At 40.6% G+C, this 26,967-nt stretch overlaps 1 protein-coding gene across 1 annotated transcript in view; it reads left to right on the plus strand.

Moving 5' to 3' along the window:
- The window catches only part of SPAG17 (sperm associated antigen 17), a 222,916-nt gene that overhangs the window by 60,403 nt on the left and 135,546 nt on the right, over positions 1–26,967 (plus strand). The window contains 9 exon segments of the mRNA XM_012533757.3: positions 8,454–8,640; positions 10,146–10,340; positions 12,083–12,264; positions 16,346–16,507; positions 17,704–17,791; positions 18,001–18,113; positions 22,771–22,908; positions 22,997–23,110; positions 23,701–23,851. Coding sequence (XP_012389211.1) covers positions 8,454–8,640; positions 10,146–10,340; positions 12,083–12,264; positions 16,346–16,507; positions 17,704–17,791; positions 18,001–18,113; positions 22,771–22,908; positions 22,997–23,110; positions 23,701–23,851 — 1,330 coding nt within the window.

The following is a 26,967-nucleotide window of genomic DNA, read 5'->3' on the forward strand; positions in this document are numbered from 1 at the left end:
GGGGACCGGTCAGAGAAAGGAACAAAGTCCACCAAAGACAAAGGGCACTGAGCTAACCAACCACCAATTCCCGAGGGACTCCTGACTTCTTATCCAGTCCCACCCCCCTGCCCAGAAATGAGCTGGTCTCTGGGGGAATCTCTTAGAAAGAGACTTCCTGGGATTATTTCAAACATCCTTAGCCCTTCTCTCTGCCCTTCTGGATGTTGAAGTTGGATAGCATTGGCTGATCCGGTGCTAAACCCTCTGAATCACATAGGATCGTGCAGGAGACAGACATCAGGTAGACATCAGACCCACCCCCTCACCACCACCACACACAGACAGGGCCATGTTCTGCGTCTGTGGATGAAGAACTGCACCCTGAAGATGGCAGTGTGGCACCCCAGGACTTGGTGCAATCTTTAGATTGCATCATTTGGTCGAGTGAACCCAGTATATCCGTTTGCGTATGTTTTCTACACCTCAGCCACTCTCTAGAAAAGCAAGCTCCTAACTCAGTCCCATACATTATGTTTTCTATTTGGCAGGTAAGCAGGGAGGGGAAAGAAATAGAAAATATAGAAAAGGAAAAACAAAATGTTCATAATGCCATAACCCTATTATAACTAATGTTAACGTTTTGGTACATTTCCTTTGTGCAATTTTTTTTTTTTTTTTTTTTTTTTGTGGCGGTACGCGGGCCTCTCACTGTTGCGGCCTCTCCCGTTGCGGAGCACAGGCTCCGGACGCGCAGGCTCAGCGGCCATGGCTCACGGGCCCAGCTGCTCCGCGGCATGTGGGATCTTCCCGGACCGGGGCACGAACCCGTGTCCCCTGCATCGGCAGGCGGACTCTCAACCACTGCGCCACCAGGGAAGTCCGGTACATTTCCTTTGTTTCTGTGGATTTGTTTCTTTACATAGCTGTAATCATTGTAAAATGAAATTTTAATCCAGTTTTTTTCAATTAAAATATACCATAATTTTTTCTCATTATCACAGCATCCACATCTATCATTGTTATTGACTAGGTGACATTCTATTGACTACCATACTTTTCTTAAAGTTCCTTTATTGTTGAACATTTCCATTATTTCTGTGTTGTTTCATAATAAACAATGTTGTGATGAACAACCTTACCGTATACAATTCTTCATATTTTGGATAATTTCCTTAGCATACGTTTATAGAAATGGATTAATTGGGCCCCCAAATGTTCCCACAACCTTTTCTTTCCAAAATAGGTTCTGGAACCATTTAGACCCAGTTCTCCATTAAAAAAGATAACAAATGACCCCCTGTTCAAATTAACTGTATATTAGCTTATTAAAGATGGAGGAGTTTCATGAAAACAAATCTCTTTAATATTGTTTAATCTGTTGTCTCTCAAACTTACTTGACACCATACATTTCTTTCAGTCCATCTATTGTCTTCTCATCATCTGTGACCAATAGATTGTTTATGAGATAGAGTGATATCTTGAAAGAGAACTGAGTAGCACTCAGAAGATAGACCCTGTTTCTCATAAGTCACATAATAGTGGAGTGACTTAGTCATTTAACTGCCGTGACATCTTTTCTTATCTATATCCTTAATAATATTATTGTGGGAATCTTATGATAGAACACATATGAAACACAAAGTTGTACACAACACACAGTTATACACAAATATGTAGATGTGCTATTATCTATAAAAGTTAAGAGGAAGTATAGGTATTTACCACCGGTTCCACTGACTTTTACCATTTACTTTCCTTTCACTGTGAAGAACAACAGAATGAATACTCACCGAGGTATTTGAATTTTGGTATTAAGAAGTAATTTAGAAATAAAACACAGTCTAAAATATTTTTGAAGCATCAACTAACTAGGTTGCCCAATTCCAGAGAGGGAGAATTTTGTATTTTTCCCTTTAAGAGGTGAGAATAACAAGATTAAGGGCTCTAGGTAGGTGTCACGGAATACTCAAGTGAGTGTGTGAAACCCTAATACATTTTTGTTTGTTGCTAAGACAAGAGCCCCACATCTGCTATGTAGCTTAACTGGTAAGAAACCTCCATGCCTACCCAAAGCCTTCCCACAGGAGGAGGAAGCATCCAGATGCTTTTGGTACACAGTGCATTTTAAAGAAAATGTACTCTGCTATGAACTTGACTCTCCCTTCATATGCTGGGGAGCATGTGTTCCCCAAACACGGTAGAAAGAGGGGCCTGTTAGATACACACCTCCTAAATTTTTATCTTGAATTGGCAAGAGTTTCCTCTGAGTTCTTTCAGTTGTAAGCAGATGACCCTAAATGGGAACATGCATGTTATGCTACCCCCAAGCAAGAAAGGCAAAAGAGGTTGGTGTTGAACAAATTTTAGCTTATGATTTAAGAGGGGGCTCAGCAAACCTGGTTCACTTCTCCCCACTCCCGCCCTCAAATCCCAAGACGTAAACCCATAGAGGGGAGGGACTTATTCAGAATGTGAGAGAAGAGAGGGAAAGGGAAGGAGATAGGAGGTGATTTTCCTGCAATTGGGGCTTAGTAGAAAAGGATGGACCTTTTGACCAGAGTAGAATTCTAAGGGGCCAAGTAGTCAACGATTGTTCAGAAGCAGAGGAACAAAGGGACTGTCCTGGTTCAGCTCAGGTGTGGAGGTTGGGAGATACAGACTGGATACAGGAGAGGAGTAGAGAGACCACCACTAGAGTCAGGCACAGGGGAGTAGTGGGGACTGGGTAGGGCAAAGAACATGTTCAGAAATTTACCAAGGACTTCTCTGCCTGCCCCTGGCACCCAGGAGGACCCAGGTGCTTCCATTTGCTTCTGTTCTCTACCATTTAGTGTCTTTGCACACCAGGAAATCACATATATAGTCGCTATGAGACATACTTTACATAGCAGTACTTCTTGATGTGCTACCAATTAAACATACATCCACTGTTAAATGGAAAATGCAGAACACTAGGTTATATAGAGACAACAATAATGATTACATTAAAATGACGCCTAAACATAATTTGAGAGAATGCATTGTAATAGCCTCTTCACTCATCTTCTCTGGATGGTGGAATTGTGATTTTTGTAAGTTCTCTATGTTTTTTTTCCAATTTTTCAATAATGATTATTTTTAGAATTTAAAAACATACCTAAAGAAGTAAATCAGGATTTAGAAGTACTTTTTAAATGCTTTTGTGAAAGGAGGGAGATCAATATTGCTAATTTCCATGTTACTGGAAATTAGTTTAAAAGATGATTGTCTGGGCTTCCCTGGTGGTGCAGTGGTTGAGAGTCTGCCTACCGATGCAGGGGACACAGGTTTGTGACCCGGTCTGGGAGGATCCCACATGCCGCGGAGCGGCTGGGCCCGTGAGCCATGGCTGCTGAGCCTTCGTGTCCGGAGCCTGTGCTCCGCGACGGGAGAGGCCACAACAGTGTGAGGCCCACGTACCGCAAGAAAAAAAAAAAAAAAAAGATGCTCGTCTCCAGGGTACCAAGTTTGGCCTTGCTAAGGGAATGCAAAGGCAAAAAGAAAGAGAGGGAAAGAGGGCACTGAGCAGAAAGAGGAGCTGAGGGAAGTGAAGCACACGGAGAAACAGAAGAGCATTCAGCTAGTATTATTCAGCCCTTGGAAAGATGGAGTAGAGAGAGGGCAGACAAGCATGGAGAAGAAGGTTGCAAGGACATCGAAGGCTGAGGCTACAGGAGAACCATGGAAATAAAATGAGTTTGAGGTTTGGAGTCACACCAACTTGTGTCTCTACCACAGCTGTGTGCTTGTGAGGGAAACTGTGGGTCTTAATTTATACAATGGGAATAATTACCCATTTGGCATGTTGCTTTGTGAGAACAAATTAAAGATGATGACGTCTAGAAAGCACGTATCATACTGTATAGCAGTGTCTCTGCTAAGTTACCACTTACTTTGAAATTTTGGTTGTGATCAGCCTTGCTTTCTCTAGGATCCTAAGAAAACTTACAGGAGAAAGGGCTCAGGAAGTTGCTTACCTTGTAGAACCCAATCTTTGCTAGAGAGACTCCAAAGGAATGAGAGCTATGTGTCTGCACAGGTCCTACACCCCACCTAGGAGAGCCTGCAGGGCCAGAGGGCCCTTTTACTGCCTTACTGGGACACAAATGTCCACTGCAGTCAGGAAGTGATTTTTGGAATGATGGAATATGAATGCATGTATAAAGTTGAATGAAATGAATGAAGGTGAACTTTAGAATAATTTAATCTAAAACAGTTTCTTCTTTTCAGTTCTAAAGAGCACCCTGCGATTTTATTTCAAATGATAGCTGTAGAAGTTTCTGGCAGATTTTTTTTGGCCAAGTTGGGACTTCTCTGTGGTGAGGCTAGCTGTCCACCTCACAGCTGCACCGGTGTTTTTCCCTCTAGTGGACTCACCTTGATCCAAGGTGTGGCTGGGAGAGAGCCTACTTGCACGAGTCTTACCAGTACCTCCGAGTTGATTGGAGTCAGGGGCACGGATTTGGGCTCTGGTTTCATTTTCAGTGAACAATCTCAAAATTTCCAATAAGCTCTCCACATTGGCAGAGAGTTCTACCATCTTTCTTCAGTAAGCTTGCTCTCCCACTTTCTGAGATGACTCACATTATCTTCTCTAGTCAAACCTCCTACCTCATACCTGCCCATCTTGAGTTGGTAACCTTGCCTCATCCTTGACTTGAAAACATTGAAACATTCCCCCAACACCATCAAGACCTCTCTCTTTCTTGCACCTACACCCAGCCAGTCATCCCCTCTTTGCTCCTTTCATTAAACTGAGAAATTGCCTTTCTTCCTATCAAAGTCCAGTTATTGACACGTTCTCTTCATCTTATCCCATCTTTTCTCCTCAAGGACTTTAGTCTCCCCCATGTTTTCAATGTCCCCCTCTCTGATGGATCATTCCATCAGCCTGAAAACACAATATCTCCTGACTTTACTTACATACGTACATAACGACGTTATACTCCCCTTCTGCCCACTCATCCACTGAACAATCTCAGGTCCCCCAGTTCCCCTTTACAAGCAAACATCTTTTTTTTTTTTCTTTAAAGACTGTTCTCTTTTTCTTTTTTTTAATGCATTTACATTAGTTTTGTTTTTTACTTTTTTATTGAAGTATAGTTCATTTACAATGTTGTGTTAATCTCTGCTATACAGCAAAGTGATTCAGTTATACATATATATATGCATTTTTAATATTCTTTTCCAAGATGGTTTATCAAAAGATATTGATTCTAGTTCCCTGTGCTATACAGCAGGACCTTGTTGTTTATCCACTCTCTATATAATAACTCACCTCTGCTAACCCCAAACTCCCACTCCCTCCCTCTCCCACCCCCTCCCCCTTGGCAACAGCAAGTCTGTTCTCTATGTCCATGAGTCTGTTTCTGTTTCATAGATAGGTTCATTTGCGCCATATTTTAGATTCCACATATAAGTGATATCATATGGTATTTGTCTTTCTCTTTCTGACTTACATTACTTAGTATGATAATCTCTAGGTCCATCCATACTGCAAATGGCATTATTTCGTTCTTTCTTATGGCTGAGTAGTATTCCACTGTATATATGCACCACATCTTCTTTATCCATTCATCTGTTGATGGACATTTAGGTTGTTTCCATGTCTTGGCTATTGTGCATAGTGCTCACAAGGAAGCTTCTTGAAACCATTGTCCACACAAGTGGTCACTCAACTGTTCCTGCCTCTGTGTTCACTACCTCCACACTCCACCATAACTGCTCCCATAATGTCGCCTATAACTACCCATACTCTTCAGTCCCTTGGTTCTCTAGCTGCATACTCTGTAATTTTTCCTACCTTCTAAGTCACTTCTCTCTTTTACCCACATCCCCTCCTATACCCAGTTGGTAAGTATTGGAGTTTCCAGCATGATCCCAGGTTCAATTCTCATATTTCTTGAGACCTCTTTCCCCAGGGGGTCTTATCTCTTCCCGTGCAGTTAACTACTATCTCTATGTTACCCACACCTGAATTTGTAACTCCAGCCACATCTCTCTTCTGAGAGAAGAACATGTGTATTCAGTTGTCTCCTTGTCATCTCAGGAGCATCTTGGATTTAACAAGATCTTTCTGAATAGTCTGCCCACCTTAAGTAAAAATTATTTCTCACTCCAATGCTTCTGTCTCTGTGAGTGGCACCATTAACCAACTTGTTATTCAAACTAAATCCAGAGCATTATCGTTGTTGCCTCCTCCTTCATTCCTTGTCTCTAATCTTTCAACCCCTGTACTTTCAACATCCACAATATATCTTAAATCCATCTACATTTCTCCACTCTACCAACACTTTAAACTGAGTTACTGTTAGGTCTTATCTGAACTATTGCTAGAGTTTCCTTACTGGTCTTCTGGTTTCCTATCTTGCAAAATCACAGTAGTCCTCCATTTAAACCCTTTATGGTCTTTCCAATGCATTTTTAATAAAATATAAACTTGTGAACCAGCCCCCACCAAAGCGCTGGATGACCTGGCCCATGCCCTACCTTCCCCGCCTCATCCTGGCCACTCTCTCCCTTGCCCAATTCTCCTGCTGTACTCACCTCCTTTCAGTTCCTTGCGCATACCCGTCTCCTTTATAACTCAGGGCCTCTGGCACACACTTCACCTTTCCCCTGCTTCTCACACGGATGCTTCTCATCCTTCAGGTCTTCACTCAAATGTCACTCCCTCAGAGGCCTTCCATCACCAGCTTACTAGTGAGTGGTGAATTGTGTGTCTATTACTACATTGGGTTTTATCCTTCATAAAATTCATGAAAATCGTCAGTCATGCTTTTGTTTCTCTGTTCATGTGCTTTTTTCTCTTTCTTCCCCTGTAGAGTAGGAGCTCAAGGGAATAGAGTTCAACCCTATTTTTTTTTCACATCTTTATTGGAGTATAATTACTTTACAGTGTTGTGTTAGTTTCTGTTGTGCAACAAAGTGAATCAGCTCTATGTATACATATATCCCCATATCCCCTCCCTCTTGAGCCTCCCTCCCACCCTCCCTACTCCACCCCTCTAGGTGGTCACAAAACATCGAGTTGAACTCCCCGCATTATGCGGCAGCTTCCCACTAGCCATCCATTTTACATTTGGTAGTGTATATATGTCAATGCTACTGTCTCACTTCGTTCCAGCTTCCCCTTTCCCCCCTGTGTCCTCAAGTCCGTTATCTACATCTGTGTCTTTATTCCTGCCCTGCCACTAGGTTCATCAGTACCATTTTTTTAGATTCCATATATATGCATTAGCACATGCCAACCCTTTTTATGGGCCAATTTGTATCTGGCCCAGAGAGAAACACTGGGGCTTTTCATACCTCTGTACTTTACCTTGTGCTTTCCTTGCTGCCTCTATCCAAGGCTATTAGTGACATCTGCAGCCTCCACTGATATTTCCCTCTGTTGAGGAGCAGGTGGTGGGGAGGTCGAGTTTCCCCACCACTGGAGCCACAGGTGCCAGGCAGGCACGGAGGGTCCATGGGCACCTCTGATGCTTCCTCCGGGTGCTACAGCTAAACTGGGTTTGGGACTTCCCTGGCAGTCCAGTGGTTAAGACCCCACGCTTCTACTGCAGGGGGCGTGGGTTCAATCCCTGGTTGAGGAACGGAGATCCCACATGCCACGAGGAGGGGTGAAAAAGATTAAAAAGAAACCAAAAACTGGGTTCTCTGGAAACATCAACACCCAGAAGCCACGTAGAGGAGGCAGACGCTCCTCTCCCCTCCTGTGCTACCTTCTGTTAGCTTGGTGCCAAAGCAATATATCTTCTACTTTCCTTGTCTCTAACGTCTTAGGACTGAGTTCTTCAAATTTGGTTTCACGACCTCAGGAAAACACAGAACCCCCAATGTTGCTGCAGTAATTTAGTTTAGTTATTTTTGTGCCCAGTTTTGTTGAACATGGGAAAAATAAATAACATAAGCATATTCTGGATCTTCTGTATGGTCCAATACTACCACGTCATTTCAATGAACTCAACCTATATGTATTCATAACACATGAATGGAAAGTGTAATTACATTATGACGTAATGTACAAAGGTTTTGGCAATTGTTTGAAAAGAAAACCTTTGTTAGACCCAGATAGAGACCCCAGGGTTAGGCTACTTGATAAACCTAAGTCCCTGCCATCACAATGTACTCAGAATCCACCACTCTCCCTGCCAGCCACTAACTGAGGTTGTTTATTAGGCCAAGGGGGGGGGGCTCCTTTAAGATGAATTCCCTTCCAGAAAGATGTGTGTGTGTGTGACAGTCTCCTAGCATCCACCCCTCTAGTCTTTGTGTTTGATGTGCCTTCTCACAGCTTAGGCTCAACCTGGAATCTCCACTATCCTGGCTTGAAGAATGAATCAGGGAGTAAAGGAGTGAGTGAATGAAATAAAGATTTAATTTACCTGACAGTAGAGAAGCCATTGCCTGCTCACTCTATGGTTTAATCAAAAGTATTCTGTCTTTCCAGGTGATAGAAGACAGATTTAAGGTAGAAAAGGATAAAGGGAGAGCAAAATCTCTCAAGGAAAAAAAGTCCCCAATTGCCACGGTTGCCAAAGGAAAGGGAAAGGACCAGCCTGAGGCAAACACAGCAGTAAAAAAGACCACCCAGTTAGTAAGAAGGGGAGAAGAGGATCACACCAAACATTACATTGGTCAGTAAGATGCTCCTTTCACTTCTTGCCTGATGACCTACAAACTTGAAAAATCATTCCAACCACTATGCTTAATCTTCCCCAGCCTTTTCACCTTTTTAAAAGCATAAATCCTATACTCCCCATGACACCCTAATAGAAAAATATTTCTATTTGCAATTCATTTTTGTTTTCAGCCAATATTTCTTTAGCATGTGTCTTGCTATAGGCACATTTTCATAGTGCAGATAAAAGATGAATTAACTAGCTGACTGTGCCACCGAGGAGCTTACTATCTTGTTGGGAACATTTGAGAAAATCAGAAACACTTATAAGGCAAAGTAAAAAGTGATTATTGTCACGAGTGTAATACGGTGGTAATAAAATCAGACCTGTTAATTTGTGACTCAGAGCACGTAGCTTCCTGACCTCAGCTTCTCCCACTATCTGTCCTAGATAGAACAACCAGAATTCTCTTTCATTTAGAGTATTGATATAAAAAACATTATTTGACTTGGGCAGCTATGAGTAATTCATTGCCACCTTCCCATGAACCCAAGTGGAGCTACTGTTTTTTATTTGCATCGTATTTAAATGAGGCGGCACCTCTTCACATCCTTTGACAGTTTGACTCCCCTAATATATCTCTGCTCTAAACCCACTAGACACAGAAGCAATTATATTATGGATTCCGTGAGCAGTATCAATACTGATTTGTTTTAGTAGCTGAAGAAAAATCACTACTTGAAGATCAAAAGTTTGTGCATCTGTTTCTCTATTCTTAAATTGATCTTGATGAACCATTGTGAGACGTAATGTTTTCGTGTACCATCTAGTATTGATATTAAAGTACAACAATTATTCTCACCCCCCAGAATCTCACGTTCTAATATAAACTCATGTTTTAACACTTATAGAACAGTATAGCCAGGACAAAATTGAGGAGAAAAATTTTAGGAAAGTGAGCAATATCTATTTTTTAACTTGAATGCAATAACTATATAGTTGCCACATAACCCATACTCAGCATGCACACCTATTGGCATAAACACACAGTATGCTTTGGTAGGGAGTTTGTTCATATTCAATATTTCCCTCTTCTGTAAACACCTCCGCATATCAAATACCACAAAGCTGCAGCTACTTGTAATTCAGGAGTAAAGCCAGATGTTGCTCAAAAGAGATTAGAACCAAGAAAAATTACAGCCTAGACATTTTTTTTTTTTTAGAAAAACCCAAGCACACATTTTCCATGACGACAGGCCCTCTGTATGTTTGTCCTCCTATTACGCCTATGTCTCATTTGCAAAAGTGATTTAATATTTTGTAAAATGGCCACAGCCTTCTTACTGGAAGGGCAATAATGAAAACCAGTCAACATGACTGCATTCCAGCCAACCGGACTGCTTTTGGCGAGCCCGAGGGATGATAAACGCATGCATAATGTATAGAGCCATTGAACTGGCTGAGTGCAACCTGTTCTCTTTTAAAATGACGGCTGCTCTTCTCTACGGTATTTTGAACAGACGATGAGCCAGATGACGGTGCCCAGCATTACATTATAGTTGTGGGCTTCAACAGTCCTCAGTTATTAGCGATCATGACTGAGCTTGGCATTCCCATAAGCAGCGTGATTAAAATATCATCAGAGAATTATGAACCTCTGCAGACACACCTGGCAGCAGTTAGCCAGCAGCAGGAAAGTTTTCTTCGGCCAGAAGGTATGCAGTCTGCTACACAACTTACTGAATCCTTCAGTGTTACCCACTGTCCTTAAAGTACAAATACAATTTTCTGCCCAAAGCATAGTCATACAAGACATACATTATTAAATCCTTTCGAGACTTTGAGTTGCTATTTATGCCACTTGCACTAGCCAGGTGTTGTAAATTTTGCAAATTCAAATCATACCCCGTGTTTCTATCCCTGTGGAGCCACAGAGAGCATAGACTTGGTTATCCAACTACATTTCTCAGGAATTTTCCTCTATGACTTTTACCTAAAGCATGAGTGGGATGGATCATCTGTAGATAATCTATTCTGCCAGAAGCCACAGTCACCAAATGGCCCAAGGGAGGTCATAGCCTTGGATTCTTGCTCCGATTTGCTACTGGCTTATTCTGATAAGTCAGAGGGGACGCTTATCTCCCAGGCTTTAGACCAGGAAGCTGTGGGATGTAGTCCCACCTACACTACTATTCAGCCACTACACTACTATTCTGCACTACTATTCAGACCTCAGGGTCTTCATCTAAGGGAATTGTACTAGACTCCCTCTGTGGGATGGGAACAAAGTCTACTGTCTACTTCAGATAGTAAAATTAGGATGCAATATAAGCCTGTGTGACCTGGAAGTCCAAGCTCTTTTTGCCACATGCTATTGCGATTTTTTGTTATTTATTAGTAATATCCTTTCACGGGGCTTTGTAACCTATACAGCCGCATCCGGATTTCTATAACACCATATTTTTTAAATTGCTGTTCCAGGTTAGAAATGGCTACCCCTGATAATAATAATAGCTACCATTTATTGGGCACAGGCCTTGGGACTGGGCTCAATGCTAAGGACTTTAAGTGTGTTGATTCGTGTAGTTTCCGTGACAACCCTCGGAAGTATGTTTTACTATTTCCATTTTACCAAAAACGATTCTGTCTAGAGGCAGCTATTATGTAAAAGAGTTGAGAGTTAAACCTAGCTATTTCTATCTCAAAGCCTAGTTGTAACATTCAATAACTTATTATTCAAGTCAGTGAGAAAACGCTGCACAAGCTCCATAGTCTTTCTGTTAAAAATATTTAATATATAAAAATAAAATCATAGAAAAAGAGACTTTACAGTAGAACAGTGAGATCTTAGTATTAGAACCTATTTAGTTATAGATGGAAAAACCAAACCATGTCAGACAAATTTTCAAGTGTAACTTTATGGAAAACTGTCATTATTTTATACAGTCAGAGCACAAATGCCCAGAGAAGCCAGTAGCTATTTCAATGTGACCAAAAGTTAACTGAAGCAGAAATCATGGATCCAGTCTGTTTTCACCCACATGGGAAGGAGAACTGGATCGACTGCATTTCTAACCAGTTATGCAGCAAACAAATGTTAAAATAGTCAAAAAGGGATCTGGCAGAAAAACTGCTCCTATATAGATACAATCTCAGAGTTATGGAAGTATTGACCATTTTTAGCTCCCCAAGTGTGTGACCTTATAATCTTTCTGGGCCTCAACTATAAAATAAAGGGGTGGAAAAAGCTCATAGTAAATAACAATCTCAGGAGTAAAATCCTCTGATGTTTAATTATATAGTCTAGGTCCAAACACTTCTCAAAATTACATTTCTTTATTTGCATTTTCTGGTACTGTACAGACATCATGCAATGCATATGACTCACCACAAACACTTAACATGGGAAGAAATTCGACACTCTCATTTTGTAGTATAAACATGTTCCTCTTATTAGATATAGAAGCTGAAAAATTGAAGAAAGAGAACGACATAAAAGAACTTGAAATCTTCTGGAAGTACTTGGAACCAATCCTGAATAATGAGAAACCGGAAACAAATCTCTTTGATGTCGCCCGGCTTGAATACATGGTCAAGGCTGACAAGTTTCCTTGCGACTGGTCGGACAGTGAGATGTTGGTTAGTACACGCATTAATGAGAGTGACTGGTTTGAACACGTGACACTGTGGTTGCATTTGCTCCATTCGTTCATTCCACAGATATTTATTAATCACTGTCTACAGAGAAGGCTTTGTGCTAGGTTCCTTTACCTTCACGACAGCGATCACACTGAACATCCAATAATGGCTATAGCCTGATCCTTCAGCTTATAGTGTATGAATTAATGACAAAGGAATAAGATGAGATGAAGATAAAGGATGGTAATTATTTTATTTGGTGATGTGGCTTTGCTTCATACCTTAACAATGTTCTAGGCAGTAGAGTCTTAATATACATTAATTGTGAAAAGAGTAAATTTTACAGTTTGTCAAATTACATTGTCTTTTTTTTTTATGTATCAGTTCAAAACATTGTTCTTCTAGGCCCTTGCTTTTATTGCCAGAATTGTATTTTTCATGTATTTTCCTAGCAAGGTCTATCTTAATAGAATGACTTGACCCCAGCCCAACAGTTAGTAGACATTTCCTGAGAGTATTTATTGGCCCCTGCTATTGAGGTGCTCGCAGAGAGGCAAGACCAAAACCGTGAAACAGAGAGGCAGGGTTCAAGGTGCCACGCGCCTATGTGTTATATGAAACACACTCTAAGTTTCCTGTTAATTCAGAAAAAGAAGACATGGGATGCTTTGAAAAGTAACAAATGCTAAATACATGAGGGTGTTTTTCAAAAGAATGTTAGCTATCATTGTTGGGGAAGTTATCCATGCTTCCTGTTGTAAAAAAAGAGACCTCTCAGGTCTCTTCCTGGTTAACCCCCTGTCCCAACAAACAGGGGCCCAGGAGTGTTGAATCCCTTGCAGGGTGATATATATCAGCATTAAAGGGAATTGAACTGAAAGCAGAGTCTTGGAGATGGACCACATAAAGTATGCCGTGAAGGGAGCTGGGAAAAGCAGGGTGGAGGAGGGGGATAGGTGTCTGTGGGCAATGACTGTGGGTGGCTGCCAAACAAACAACCAAACCTGGCTGTCTAAGAGGAGGAGAATGACATCAAAGCCTGGAGCAGTTTCCGAGACAAAGGGTAGGCTGCCCACGGTCATGGATTGGAGCATGGACAGTTCTCACTATGAGAGTCCCTGATTCTTTTACCTTGAAATGGATGCGCACTGGGTGAAGTAAATGAAAACACCGAGGAGGGAAGCCTAGATCTGAACCTTGAAGGATGGACAGGATTTGAATAAGTAGCAATGGAGAGATCAGTTTGAGTTACAAAGACTGTCAACATAAGGCGTTAGATGTCACCACGTAGAAACAGAACACTTAAGTCTGATACCTTGGCAATAGTAAGAATAAAGATAAGCCTTGACCTATATGTGGAAACAATGCTGAACATAGAAAAGCTGTGGCTGAAGGCAGAGCTTGTTGTAGGCAAAACTGGTTACTGTGGACTCCCTTTGCTTTGTGTCGTCCCACTCCTTCATCTAGATATCTTCCTCTTTCCTGCTTTGTCTTTCACTCCCCTGCCTCTAAGCCTGAGCTCAGAAAAGACTCCATCTGTCCTCTACTTCTTTGTGTTAAGTTGGGCCGTATTTCTCTATCCCAGAGATACTGGCATACCAGGTACCGTCATACTATGACTATTCCATCCTATTTTATTGGAATTCCAGATTATGCCCAGCAAACGTGAGATATGTTTGAGAAAGAGGCCATATCCCTGGGATCCCAAAACACCATCTGAAAGATAGCTTTCTACTCTTGCTCTACAATAGACCAGCTCTTCTCCCGAGAACATATAAATATATGCCTAACTTAAAAACCCACATCCACAAGTTTAAGTTTTGTGGAAACAGTCCTTCTCTCATTTGGGCCAAGTTCTGGCCACATACCTTGTAAAGAACTTATATGCAATTTTGGTTCAATAAGGCATAGGAGATCCCAGCCATACGTATCTTGAATCCTAATTCAGAGGAGGCAATACCAAGAGTCTTCTAAGGCAGCCTCAAACCGAGAACCTTTTGCTCCTGCTCTAACTAGAGCTGCCTTCCATGTGTCTTATTTACTCCCCAGGCATAGACTGAGAATAGCTGATGTGCATTGAGCCCAAGGTAGAAGACATTCTGTTGCATCATCAGTACATAGATGTGAACAGCAAGGCACACAATTGCAGCTCCAAGAGACCCAGCACCATTCCCAGCATCCTGTTTCTTATTCCAGTGTTAACAACTTAGTGTTCATCAGAAGATTTTAATCCCTCCATTTTTAAAGACAGTAAATGTGACTATATTTTCCTTTTTAAAAATAGAGTGGAAGAGTTTAAATGGCAATTAAAGTTCATAAATTTCATGTTGAAAAAAATAGTATCAGCTTCGTTGAAACACTGACTTCAGAACTAGAGGATTAATGTCTAGGGTCTCTAGTTGGGCCGTGAAGGTAAGTGAGGAATGAGACATTTAGCTCTGCTGCCCAACTGGACACACTGATCTTCTATCGGTCACTTTGCAAATATTTATTGAACATCTCCTTCACACCGGGGCTGCAGTCTGGGTCCAACTGCAGGAGACTTTTAGGCCAAGGCATGCCTCTGTAAGGTATGGTTTGTGAGTGAACAGCCCAGCATGGAGGATGACGGGGAAAGAAAGCCTTGAAAGCAATTGAGTAATAGACTTGGGTTACAGAAGAAAAGGCCATTGGATTTAATACTGAAGATCAAAATTCATTTTAAACTTGGGATTACTTACGAAATATAAAAGCAATAAACCTATTTGTAATACCCGTAGCTTAAATGCATGGTGTAGATACACAGTATCCCACTCTCAGCTATATCTGTAAGTTGATAATGGCCTCATATCCAAGCCAGGAGCCAGCCAAGTAGCTGTAGTCCTTCTTCCTCTCTGGAAGAAGGAAAGCATTAGTACCCTTGGCTGCAAGCAGGCAAGCTGTATTTCTGCTGAACCCAGGTAACGAAAGCTTTATATCAAATAAATGCCCATCAAGAAGCACTAACTGCCTATGAACGACATCTGCAACATTTCAAGTCAAGCCCTTGGTTGCTGAAATAATTTTCTGGCTTTTAACATGCGAGTTGCTATTTGATTTAAAAAGAAATTAGCTAGTTACCCTAAGGGATAATAGGGCAGAAGTTTTTTACTGTATTTCTTATAAATACAAACAAACAAAAATGTGTTTATATGCCAGAATGTGGGCAAAGAATATCAGTTTGAAGCTGATATTAACTGAAGAATTCTCAGTCTTAGCGGGGACGCGTGAAGTCCAGACTGACAGCTGTGCTGTGAGGATGGGCGAGGTTTGACACTTCACTGGTCTCACGCCAGACTGTGATTCGCTGGCTCCCACCAGGTGCTTTCTCTCTCTACCTTACCACTGCGGCTGGGACATAGGAGGAGCCTATTTAATCCTTCTTCGCTTTCAAGCAGACACGCCTAGTGCTAACCAACAGTGCTTTTCCACTTCTGGAAATGAAAGCCTAGGTAATAGAGGTATCTGATCCATCACCCACTTGCCAGATCATAAACCTTGTGGGTGTTATGGTAGTACTAGTCTACTAGGACGTCTTAGGGTTTTTTCCCTAAAGGTAGCACAGGTGAGGAAAGGAAGAAATCCTGATTGCACACATACTGCAGTGGACTCGTGGGGATGGTGTGCAAAGCCGGGTGATTGCCATTGCGATTCTTGTGTCTGTCGCCAAGCAAGAGCTTGTCTTGGGCTGAGGATATGGAAATTACCTATCTAATGAGTTGCTTTAGGAATGGACATACCTAGAAAATAGGCCACATTGCTGACATGAATGAATAGGGCACTTTTCACCTCGTTGAAGCATTAATTAGGCTCTTAACAATACTAGGCAGCCATAGGCCCTCCAAAGGGAACAGTCTGCATTGTGGTGAACAAGAAGGGCCCGAAGCGTTCAGCAAATGAAGACTTGGTCACCATGACTGGGATTCAGTGGTTTGGGGACCAGCTGGGGAAGGACTTCCCGGTAAAAAGTGATAGGTTTGGCTATAAGGGAGATACAAATCATGCATCTGATTCCAATAACATTAAACTAAGGACTAATTGTCATGAATTCTCTCACCTGTAGCTGGAATTGGGCACCAACATTTTTGAAAATATTGCCTGTTTGATGTACGACAGCCTGGATTGGAAAAGGCAGCACCAGCACTATTTGGAAAACATGCAGCTTATTAACATCCCACAGGTGGTTAGTGAGAAACCTATCTTAGAAGCTACGTTGACTTCTGAGGTAGGCATATGCGAGAATGTCTTTAGTTGGCCGAATGATTTGCTGAACAACTTAATTTTCACACTTATAAAACATGAAGAAAAAAAATCACATAAATACTGGTAGCAAGGGAACACTGCCTGCTGGGATTTAATGGGTGAGGGTGGGATCCAGGCCCCCAGGCACAGCATTTAAGGGCATCCATGTGATGGGAGCTTTATGAAACCCCCAACTACCTGCCACACACAGAGGGGATGATAGAACCCACTTTTCAGCCATGGAGCACTAAATAGCATCTGGAACAAGGAGGGCTACTGATAACTTAATCACCATGTTATTTTAGCACCTACCCTGTGCTGGCACTGTACCAGGTGCTGGCGATACTATAATGAACAAGACCCATCCTCTGTCCTCCTCATTGTGGTTAACCTTTAAAGGGGAAATGGCAGTCAAGGCAAAGGTGGTTTCAGTTTAGCATAATGAGCACTGTGAGGACAGTCAGCTGAGCTTGCAGGAGAAGCTATAAATAGGGCACCTCTCCTGAGCAGAGTGGGATGGAGAGATGGGAGTCGGGAATATGTTACCAGGCAGGGTAAGTGATGTGCTGAAGGCTGAGGCTGAATTGCCTGGGCAAAACCTGACTGGGGAGAGGGACAGAGTAGTATTTTCAAGAAGGGGGAAAAGATGTACAAAGACATGGAGGTCAAAGTAAAGAAGTATTGCGTCCAGGACCACACCACGGGGTATGGCAGTGCTCCCAGGTGATACATGCAAAGTGGAGAGCAGCAACATGAGCTGGAAAGGCGGGAGCCAGAATGTTCTTTGGTGCTGAGCTCAAGAGTTTGGGTTTTATCCTGAAGGTTGTGGGAGAACCATTGAAGGATTCTTAGAGGGAGAATGGCATGATTCTGTGTCACCCCGGAGTGACACAGAAGAGAAGAGAAGATGCCCCATCTTCCCATCTCTTTCCTGGAAATTTCTCAGTGGGCTCTGTTAGGAAAAACTGAAAACTTCTTTTCAGTTTTCATTAACTTCTTTCCTTCCTCAGACAAAACCCATTTATTTGATCCTAATATTAGCAAATGATTTTGTGGTGTGAACATAATCATACAATCTCAGAATCCCGGAATCCCGTCAGAGTCCCATCATACCAGCATTGGATGAAAGCATCTCTCAGCTGGATGTTTCAATTGTTTTTTTAATTATTCTTATTTTAGCCCCCACAAACTGTTGCTGTAACCCCTGGAAAGAAGAAAACACAACAATATGAAGAGCTGCAAGGTCCAGCTGCACCACCACCACCAGGCATGTATGAAACCTGTTGCTGGAGGATCAGTGCCAGGAGCTGGTGCTTTGAGGAGTGACTGTCCTTGGTGTCGCTTTCACATCTCTTTCCACCTCAAGATCCTACATTTATCAGTGCATGATCAGAGTTTGAATCTGTGGATGAAATTTTGATGGGAGAAACGGAGAACACATCTTAATTGAACAGTGGTATTTTGTATCTTTTACAGTGGCTTCCGTCATCACAAATGAAGTAGACATGCGATATTACAATGATTTGCTGAATCCAATTCCAGAAGAATTCATTTCTGTGCCCTTGATACTGCATTGTATGCTGGAACAGGTAAGTGGATACACGCTGAAGCTTTCTTCCCAGGTGGGCAACCTTGAGTCAATCACTTCATCTCTCTTTGCTTCTGGTTTTTTTGTTTTTTAACTGTTTTAAAATTACGCTCATAATACCTGAATGCATTCTTCTTTGCAAAGATTAGAACATTTTAGATAAAGCTAAAATCTGCTTTATCAGCTTCAATCCTCTTTTTCTTGCTACATTTTGGAATGATTTTATATAACATTTGCTGAAGTTTTGGTAGGCATATCTTTAAAACTATCAGGTGTTGTTTTAATGAAAGAGAACAGAGTTGGGCAGGTGGGTGGGGTGGTAAATGGTCCTCAACTGCATTTAACATTTCTTTTACACTTGTAGATTTTTTTTTTTTTTTTTTTTTATGGTACGCGGGCCTCTCACTGTTGTGGCCTCTCCCTTTGTGGAGCACAGGCTCCAGACGCGCAGGCTTAGCGGCCATGGCTAACGGGTCCAGCCGCTCTGCGGCATGTGGGATCTTCCCGGACCGGGACACGAACCCATGTCCCCTGCATCGGCAGGCGGACTCTCAACCACTGCGCCACCAGGGAAGCCCAGTCATTCATATTTTTAAATGAACATGTCCATTTTATTTGTTTTCAATGTCATAAAAGTTCTTTATTCACTAATATACATTGAAAAGTTTTTCTCTGTATCTAGTTATGTTCCTTTCCTATGCCTGATGTTATTTATTGGTGCCCTCTTTTTTTGATCATGGATGCAATTGTATATCGATTATTGATGTCTTTTCAAAGAACCAGCATTTTTTTTTTAACGTCTTTATTGGAGTATAACTGCTTTACAATGGTGTGTTAGTTTCTGCTTTATAACAAAGTGAATCAGTTATACATATGTTCCCATATCTCTTCCCTCTGGCGTCTCCCTCCCTCCCACCCTCCCTATCCCACCCCTCCAGGCGGTCACAAAGCACGGAGCTGATCTCCCTGTGCTATGCGGCTGCTTCCCACTAGCTATCTACCTTACGTTTGGTAGTGTATATATGTTCATGCCTCTCTCTCGCTTTGTCACAGCTTACCCTTCCCCCTCCCCATATCCTCAAGTCCATTCTCTAGTAGGTCTGTGTCTTTATTCCTGTCTTACCCCTAGGTTCTTCATGACATTTTTTCCCTTAAATTCCATATATATGTGTTAGCATACGGTATTTGTCTTTCTCTTTCTGACTTACTTCACTCTGTAGGACAGACTCTAGGTCTATCCACCTCATTACAAATAGCTCAATTTTGTTTCTTTTTATGGCTGAATAACATTCCATTGTATATATGTGCCACATCTTCTTTATCCAGAACCAGCATTTTGTTTCACTGATCCACTCCTTTTTACTTTTTATGAATTTCTTCATTTATCTTTATTATTTCCTTCTTCCTACTTTGTTTGGGTTTATTTCGTATTTCACTTTTACTGAAAGCTCACTTTGTTTATTTTTAGTCTATTTCACTTTACCTAAGGCTATGCATTTCCTTTTGAGTATTTCTTTGGCTGCATCATGATGCTTTCAATGTATTCAGTTCTAAATCTTTTAATTTCCACTGTTTATTGTCCATTTCTAATTTTATTGCATTATGGTCAATAAGCATGATCTGGATGTTAAAAATATTTTTTAATTTCCTGGGCTTCCTGTGTGACCTGGTGTACATCGTCAGTTCTCGTGAGTACTATATATGCATTTGAAAAGAATTTGCTGTTAATTAACTCATTTAATCCTTAGAGCTGCCCTATGGAGCAGGAACTATTTTTATTCCCTATTTCTCAGAAAAGGAAACTGAGGCCTAAAAAGTAAATTATCCAAGTAGTAAGTGACAGAAACCACTTTTGAACCTCATCAGTCTAAGTGGAAAAGTATTTTGATAGCATTGCTCTGTTGTGGTCTTCCCTTCTAACACTGCTGATGAGAAGTCTGATGTCAATCTGATACTTTTTCCTTTGTAGGTAATCTATTTTTTCTTTCTGGTAGTTATTAGAGTTTTATCTTTTTCTTTTTTTTTTTTTTAATATCTTTACTGGAGTATAATTGCTTTACAACAGTGTGTTAGTGTCTGCTTTATAACAAAGTGAATCAGCTACACCTATACATATATCTCCATATCTCCTCCCTCCAAGGCTATGTATAGTTATGGCTTTGTTTTTTCATTGCTTCTGTGATCTAAAGGATTATAATCTGGTTTCTGACCACATTCTGAGTTAAATCAAAATTCCTTGTGCTGGTCCATAAAGACCCTAAAAATATGGTTCTGGGATGTTTGTCATCTCATCTCCTGCCCCCCATCTCTCTCCCTCTCTCACACTCTCTCTCTCTCTCTCTCACTACTGGTCATCTACATAGACCTTCTGGTTTTTCCTCACATTCACTAATTACACCTTAGTTTTTTTTACACTAACTTCTCTTCCTAGAAAGTTTTGTTCCCACATGTCTGTCTGCCTGGTGGATGGATACTCCTTGTCATTCAGTCCCCAGTGAAAGTGGCATTTCTGAGATAGGCTTTCTCTGACCACCTGATCTAAAGAAGGCCCACAACAACACAGAGTGCTCTCTACCATTTCACCTTGTTTTATTTTCTTATCAACAACTGCTCTTTAAAAAAAGGAAAATGTTTATTTCCTTTATGTATTATCTTCTTCTCACTAAAATGTAAGCTCCATGCAAGCAGGGACCTAATCTAGTCTTGTTCATTGCTCTCTGCTCAGCACACAGTAACCACACCTAGCCCATAGTAGACCCTGAATATATATTTGTTCAATTAAATTATATCTTCAAATATTATTTCTTTTGATTTATACTAATTATTATTAGACAGATGTTGGAATTTCTAGTTTTTACCTCCATGTATTTTAAATTTTCTTTCAATTTTACCCCTTTGGGAATTTCAGCTTAACTTCCAACTAATTTATTCTTAGGTGGAGTCTAGTCTGCTACTGAAGTTTTGTTTCAACAATAACATTTTTAATTTATAAATTCTCTAATTTATTTTTATAACTGTCCTTCTTATTTCATGTATGTAAATATTCCTTTATCTCACTGAATATTAAAATAGTTTTAGACTCTAATCATCTCTTACCTCCAGCATACATTTTTATGCTTGTTGACTTCTTTAGTTTTCTAACCAATTAGGTAAGCACACTCATATTTGCCTTTAATTACCCTGTAAGACTTTTGGAAGATCAGTAGTTTTATTATATCAATAAATTTGTAAAAGTTTAATAGCCCTATATGGCTTACAGTATCATTTTATTTATCTTAATCTTACTTATTTTATTCAACTCAACTCAAAGCAACAAATATTTATTAACCATCCACTGTTTTCTGTGTACCAAAGGGGACAGTTGATGAGCTCAGTGCCTGACACATAGAAGGCTCCAATAAGAGATACATGTTGACTGAATAAGTGTTTGATAATAAAGGATGAAAAATTGAAATATAAGAAGAATCGGGTGGGATTTTATAGGAGGGGATATTAGAGTTTAACATTTCAGAGATGGAACAGTTCTGCATGGTCTCTTGTGATTGGAGTGGGTCCAAGAGATGGTAGGAAGAGAGAAAGTGGAGACAGGAGTGACTCTTTTAAAAGTAATGTGTTGATAAACAGTAAAGAGTATACAACTATTTTGTTATTGTTCTCAACAGGGGGGTTTGCCTCCCAGGGGACATTTGGCAACGTCTGGAGATACTTTTGGCTGCCACAACTGGAGGGGTACTACCGGCATCAAATGGGTAGAGGCCAGGGATGCTGCTAAACATTCTGTAGTGCACAAGATAGCCCCCATGACAAAAATCAAGTCCAAATGTCTTTAATTTCAAGGTTGAAAAATCCTGTAGAGCGGTGTGAAATCATAGCGGGTGATATTGGTATTGAAGGTGAAGAGAACAATTATAAATTAGGTGCCTATCTTGATTATATTTCAACTTCTTGTTTACCACATAAAATTGAACAGGCATTTAATCTTTCTAGGCCTCACTTTCTCCATATTAAGAAGAATATTACCCTTTACTGATCTCACCATGTATAACTTTTCTATCTTAAGGACTTGACCTGAACCCCAGTTCCTCCCAGTAAGCAGCCTTGGGCTTGGGCCAGGCACATAATTTCCCTCACCCTAATTCCATTTCTGTAAATTGGAAAATAATAGCTACTCAGCACTATTGCTGTGAGGCTTATGAGATAATGTAGGTGAGGGTGGCCCACACAGTGCTTGGCATGTGGTAGGCACTCAATAAATACTTATTGAATCCAAAGATGTGAGAGCACAGTTTTGAGTCCTTTAAAAGAAAGAGTAAATCATTAAGAAAAATTATATTAATATTGTTAGTTTGATTTCTACCATGGTAAATTTTCCTGTTTACCATTTGCATTTTGTGTTATCTATTCTAGTACATGTATGAAAATTATATATACTTTAATAATTTAATATATATATAATTATATATAAATTAATGTTTTAATGGATTATAAACTTTTTCCCTTTTACTTTGGTAGTCACTGGTAATTACACTGCCACTTTGTATAATCACCAAACTTTTTGGTAGAAACTGCCTTGTTTTTACTAAAAGCAATGGAAATACGTGACTATCAGTAAGGAACTGACTATTAAACTGATTCCTCCCAACTCTTTATGTCAACAGGTTGTGGCAAGTGAAGAAGACCTTGTCCCACCGAGTCTGGCGGAGCCGTCTCCCAGAGCAGATGGGCTGGACCACACAATTGCAGCTCACATCATGTCCATCCTGCCCTCTCTCTGTCTGACAGAGAGGGAGAAAAAGGTCAGATGGTGTGAGAAAACCAAAAAGTGTGTATGCTTTGAAAAGTATGAACTCTCTCTTTACATCAATATTGTTTTAATTTGAATAGAATCTCCATGAAATATTCTTACCTGAAGAGGAAAATGAAAGCAAACCAGTGCCCAGAGGCCCTCTCCTACTGAACTATCACGATGCCCTCGCCCACAAGAAATATGTGCTAAAGGTAATAAGTAACCAGGTTACCCTGAGGATAATGGATGCAAGAAATCTCATTAGTAATTATTCAGTTGAAGAAATCTTAATGAGATAGCTTTACCAATGCTAATTACCAGTAATGTACGAAGTAGATACCTGCTTGCAAAGTAAGATCTCAGAAAATGGAAATGAATAAAGGAGAAATTACATCAGCAAAGAAAACTGGCCTAAATACAGAGGTCCAACGGACCATTAAATTGATTGCAACTACACCAAATTTGCATTAAAGCCTTGCTTTATACATCTGCTAATATGAAAAAACTAGTGGAGGCCAGAAAAGGATCTCAGAAGGGAGGGAGGAATACATTTGAGACTTTGGCAGTTTGTCACTGTGAATGAGGAATCCATCATTTGTGTGCACCAAGAACCTCTGGCAAAGTGAGAACTAGCTTTTTTGACCTTCAGCAAAATACCAACAGTTTGTCTTCCCCAATTACCATTGATTTCCCCTGTTCCCAAATAATGAGAGCAAGGGTATCATGTTTTGCCTTCTCCATATGCATAAGGCACTTGACAGCTTATTTTAATGTCTTCTGTCATGTTGCTCTTTTTCATCAGGATCTAAAGAATTTTGACCTGGTTCAAATTGAGCAGAAGATGCAGTCTAAGTTGCCACTGTGGGAATTCCTTGAATTCCCTCTGCCCCCGCCATGGAACAGCACGAAACGTCTAGCTACAATTCATGAGCTCATGCACTTTTGTACAAGTGGTGAGTACATTGCTTTGTCGTAGCTTAAGTTCGTTCATTTATGGTCACGTGTGCCTCTAACGATTACACCCCCATCTGCAAAAAGTATTTTGATTATTGACCTTTCAGAGGCTGGGGTGGGTATTTTGATTGACTGCACTTTTCTTATCTTGAATAATGTCATTAGCAGTAGGATGATAGCTGTGATGCATAACATTCTTCAATTTGATGCCCTGGCTTTTCTTTTCACTGTTTCTACAAGCATAATCCCCTTCTTTATTCCTCCTCCCCGCCTCCCAGTCCCACATCCCCTCATTGACATCATTGGAGATGACATGGTAGCCCCCATCCTGGTTAAGAGGAGAACTTAGAGCGCCCCCTGTGGTGTGGTGCTGAGAGTGTTAATACCAGTTCACCTCCTCTCAAAACATGAAGGGCCATTTTCTGCTCTTTGAGGACAGTGGAAAGAGGGGTCATTAAAAATATCTAAAATCAGCTTCTTATTGCAGAGTTCATGGGAATTTTATGATATAGACAATCATTTCCTAAAACATATACTATTTCCACTTGAGGCAATAAGCAAATGCCTTCCTGCTTATAAGAAGAAATATGAAATTACATAGACATTTTGATTTGACCTAGAAAAGAAAAAAGCATGTGCAGATTCTTCCTTCTCCTTTCATTTCTAACTCTAAGCAAATTATGAAATATTTTAATCTTGATTTTTTTTTCATTTTTTTAGCAGGCTTAGTAATAGAAAAAGCTAAAATTTTTAATACTGCCATGCCTTCACCTCATGGAAATGTGGGGTGTAGCCTAGTGGGCCTGGGTATGTCCTGTCTGTTGTTTACATAATCACCCTCTTCCTGGTGTTCTGAGAACATCTGGCCTTTACCTCCATCCTGCCACACTCCTATTCTCCTTCTGCCCTGTGATATGATTTTATTCTCTCTCCACCTCAGTTCTACCCTCCGCAGCACAGGATTCTTGGGGTTTTTTTTATATGAACAAGCACATTTATTGAATCATTTTTTTACAGTAGCAAAATACTGGAAACAAATTGAATGTCCATCAGAAGCTCTCATTAAAATATCAGAAACCTATGTGGTACAAAATCATGCGACTTAACAACAGTGGGGCATATCTATATCGTGATGTGGAACAGTCTCCCAGATAATTAAGTTAAAAAAGGAAAGGAAACAAAAGATAAGAAGAGGATGATTCGTATGCTCACATTTGCTTTTGTCTTTTATGGGAGAATATGTACACATTCTTTTTTATACAATTTTTAAAGGTCACACTCCAGTTACTACAAAATATTAGCTATATTCCCCGTGTTGTACAATACACAAGATTCTTGTTTGTGTTGCCACCACTGAAACTGCCCACATATCCTGCTCCCATATCCCATCCCAAACCCTTGTCCCTCTGCCTCTCCTCCTTTTCTCTTTCCTCATGCTTAACAAGTCGAAAACCAAACTCTTGATTTCCTCAAAACGTGTCCCTTCATGGTCCTCCTTATTTCAGTAAATGGTGACTATTTTCTACCAAAACCTTGGCGTCATCCCTGGTTCCTCTTTTTACTCACGCCCCACTGCCAATTCCACCACATCCCTCACTACCAGCCCAGTCCAGCACCACCTCTCACTTGGACTATTTCGATAGCTTTCCAGTTGGTCTCCAGGCTTTCCCCGTTTTATCTACAGTCTTTTCTTCACACAATAATGGGAATGAGCTTTCTAAAATGTCAGTCAGATCATGTGCCTTCTTAGCACAAAACCCTCTAGTGATCACCCATTTCCCTCAAAGTATTAATAAAATCTAAGCTGTTCTGCTGCCCACTTTTGGAGCGCATCACCTGTCAAGCTCTCGTTGCTCTACTCCACTCTATCTGGTTGGCCTTACTGTGATTCCTTGGACCAGTCACTTGCACCCTTGCCTCCATCTTTGCATTTGCTCTTTTCCAGATACCGATATGGCTCCCCCAGTTCTTTCACATTTTTGCTTTACTTGTTCAGAGGGCTCTTTGCTGGCTACCTTATATAAAATAGAAGCCTCTCCCCAACCATTATCACTTCTTATCCCCTCACCTGGCTTTATTCTTCTTATCATCTCTGATACACGATACACTTATCTGTTTATTCTGTTTCTAACTGCTACAATGGGTAATCCATAAAATCAGGAGTTCATTGATTTGTTTACTGCTGTGGTCCCTTTACTAAAGTCACTGGCAACTAGTAGGTGCTCAAAAAATATTTGTGAAATGAATGAATGAACAAACTTAATTCTGTCACTTTTAACCACTTTCCTGTCCCTCTTCTGAATTTCCTTGTATTTTTTCCAAAAGGAACCTTCCCGCTGCCCTCACCTCTGTTGGAGAGGAAGTGTAGGTGACCTCTGATTCATTGATCTGTCACTATCATTTCGCCTTCCCTCACTGAATTCCATGGTTATTTGTTAACACCTACCTCCCACCTCTATCTTCAACTTCTAAAGCACAAGAACCAAATCTTTTCTTTAAATCTCAGGCAAAGAAAAATACATAGAGTACAAAGCCTAATACATAGAAAACAAAAACAGGTGAGTGAGTGAACGCATGAATAAATGCTATAAAAGAATAAATACACAAGTTAATATAGCCCCTTGAAGGCTGATAACCTTTAAAGTAAAATTATGAAAAGTACTGTACCAGTTCATTGGGTGGAAAGAGGCCTTTTCTTAGCCTGAGTGAACAGAAAAGCCTACTGAACATAACAGCCTATGTTAGACATGAGTGAGTGATTTCTCTGTTTTAAATTACAACCACAGCAAAAGGTGCTTTTGCTTAAAAATAACGTTTTCTTAATTTATTTATTGAAGTATAGTTGATTTACAATTGTGTTAATTTCTGCTGTACAGCAAAGTGGCTCAGTTATACACATACATTCTTTTTTACATTCTTTTCTGTTATGGTTTATCCAAGGATATTGAATGTAGTTCCCTGTGCTATACAGTAGGACCTTGTTGTTTATCCATTCTATATGTAATAGTTTGCATCTACTAACCCCAGACTCCCAGTCCATCCCTCTCCTACCCCCTCCCCCTTGGCAACCACAAGTCTGCTCTCTATGAAAAATGGCAAGTTTTAAATATATTCA

The sequence above is a fragment of the Orcinus orca genome, chromosome 1 (genome assembly GCF_937001465.1).
Source record: "Orcinus orca chromosome 1, mOrcOrc1.1, whole genome shotgun sequence".
Taxonomy (NCBI): domain Eukaryota; kingdom Metazoa; phylum Chordata; class Mammalia; order Artiodactyla; family Delphinidae; genus Orcinus; species Orcinus orca.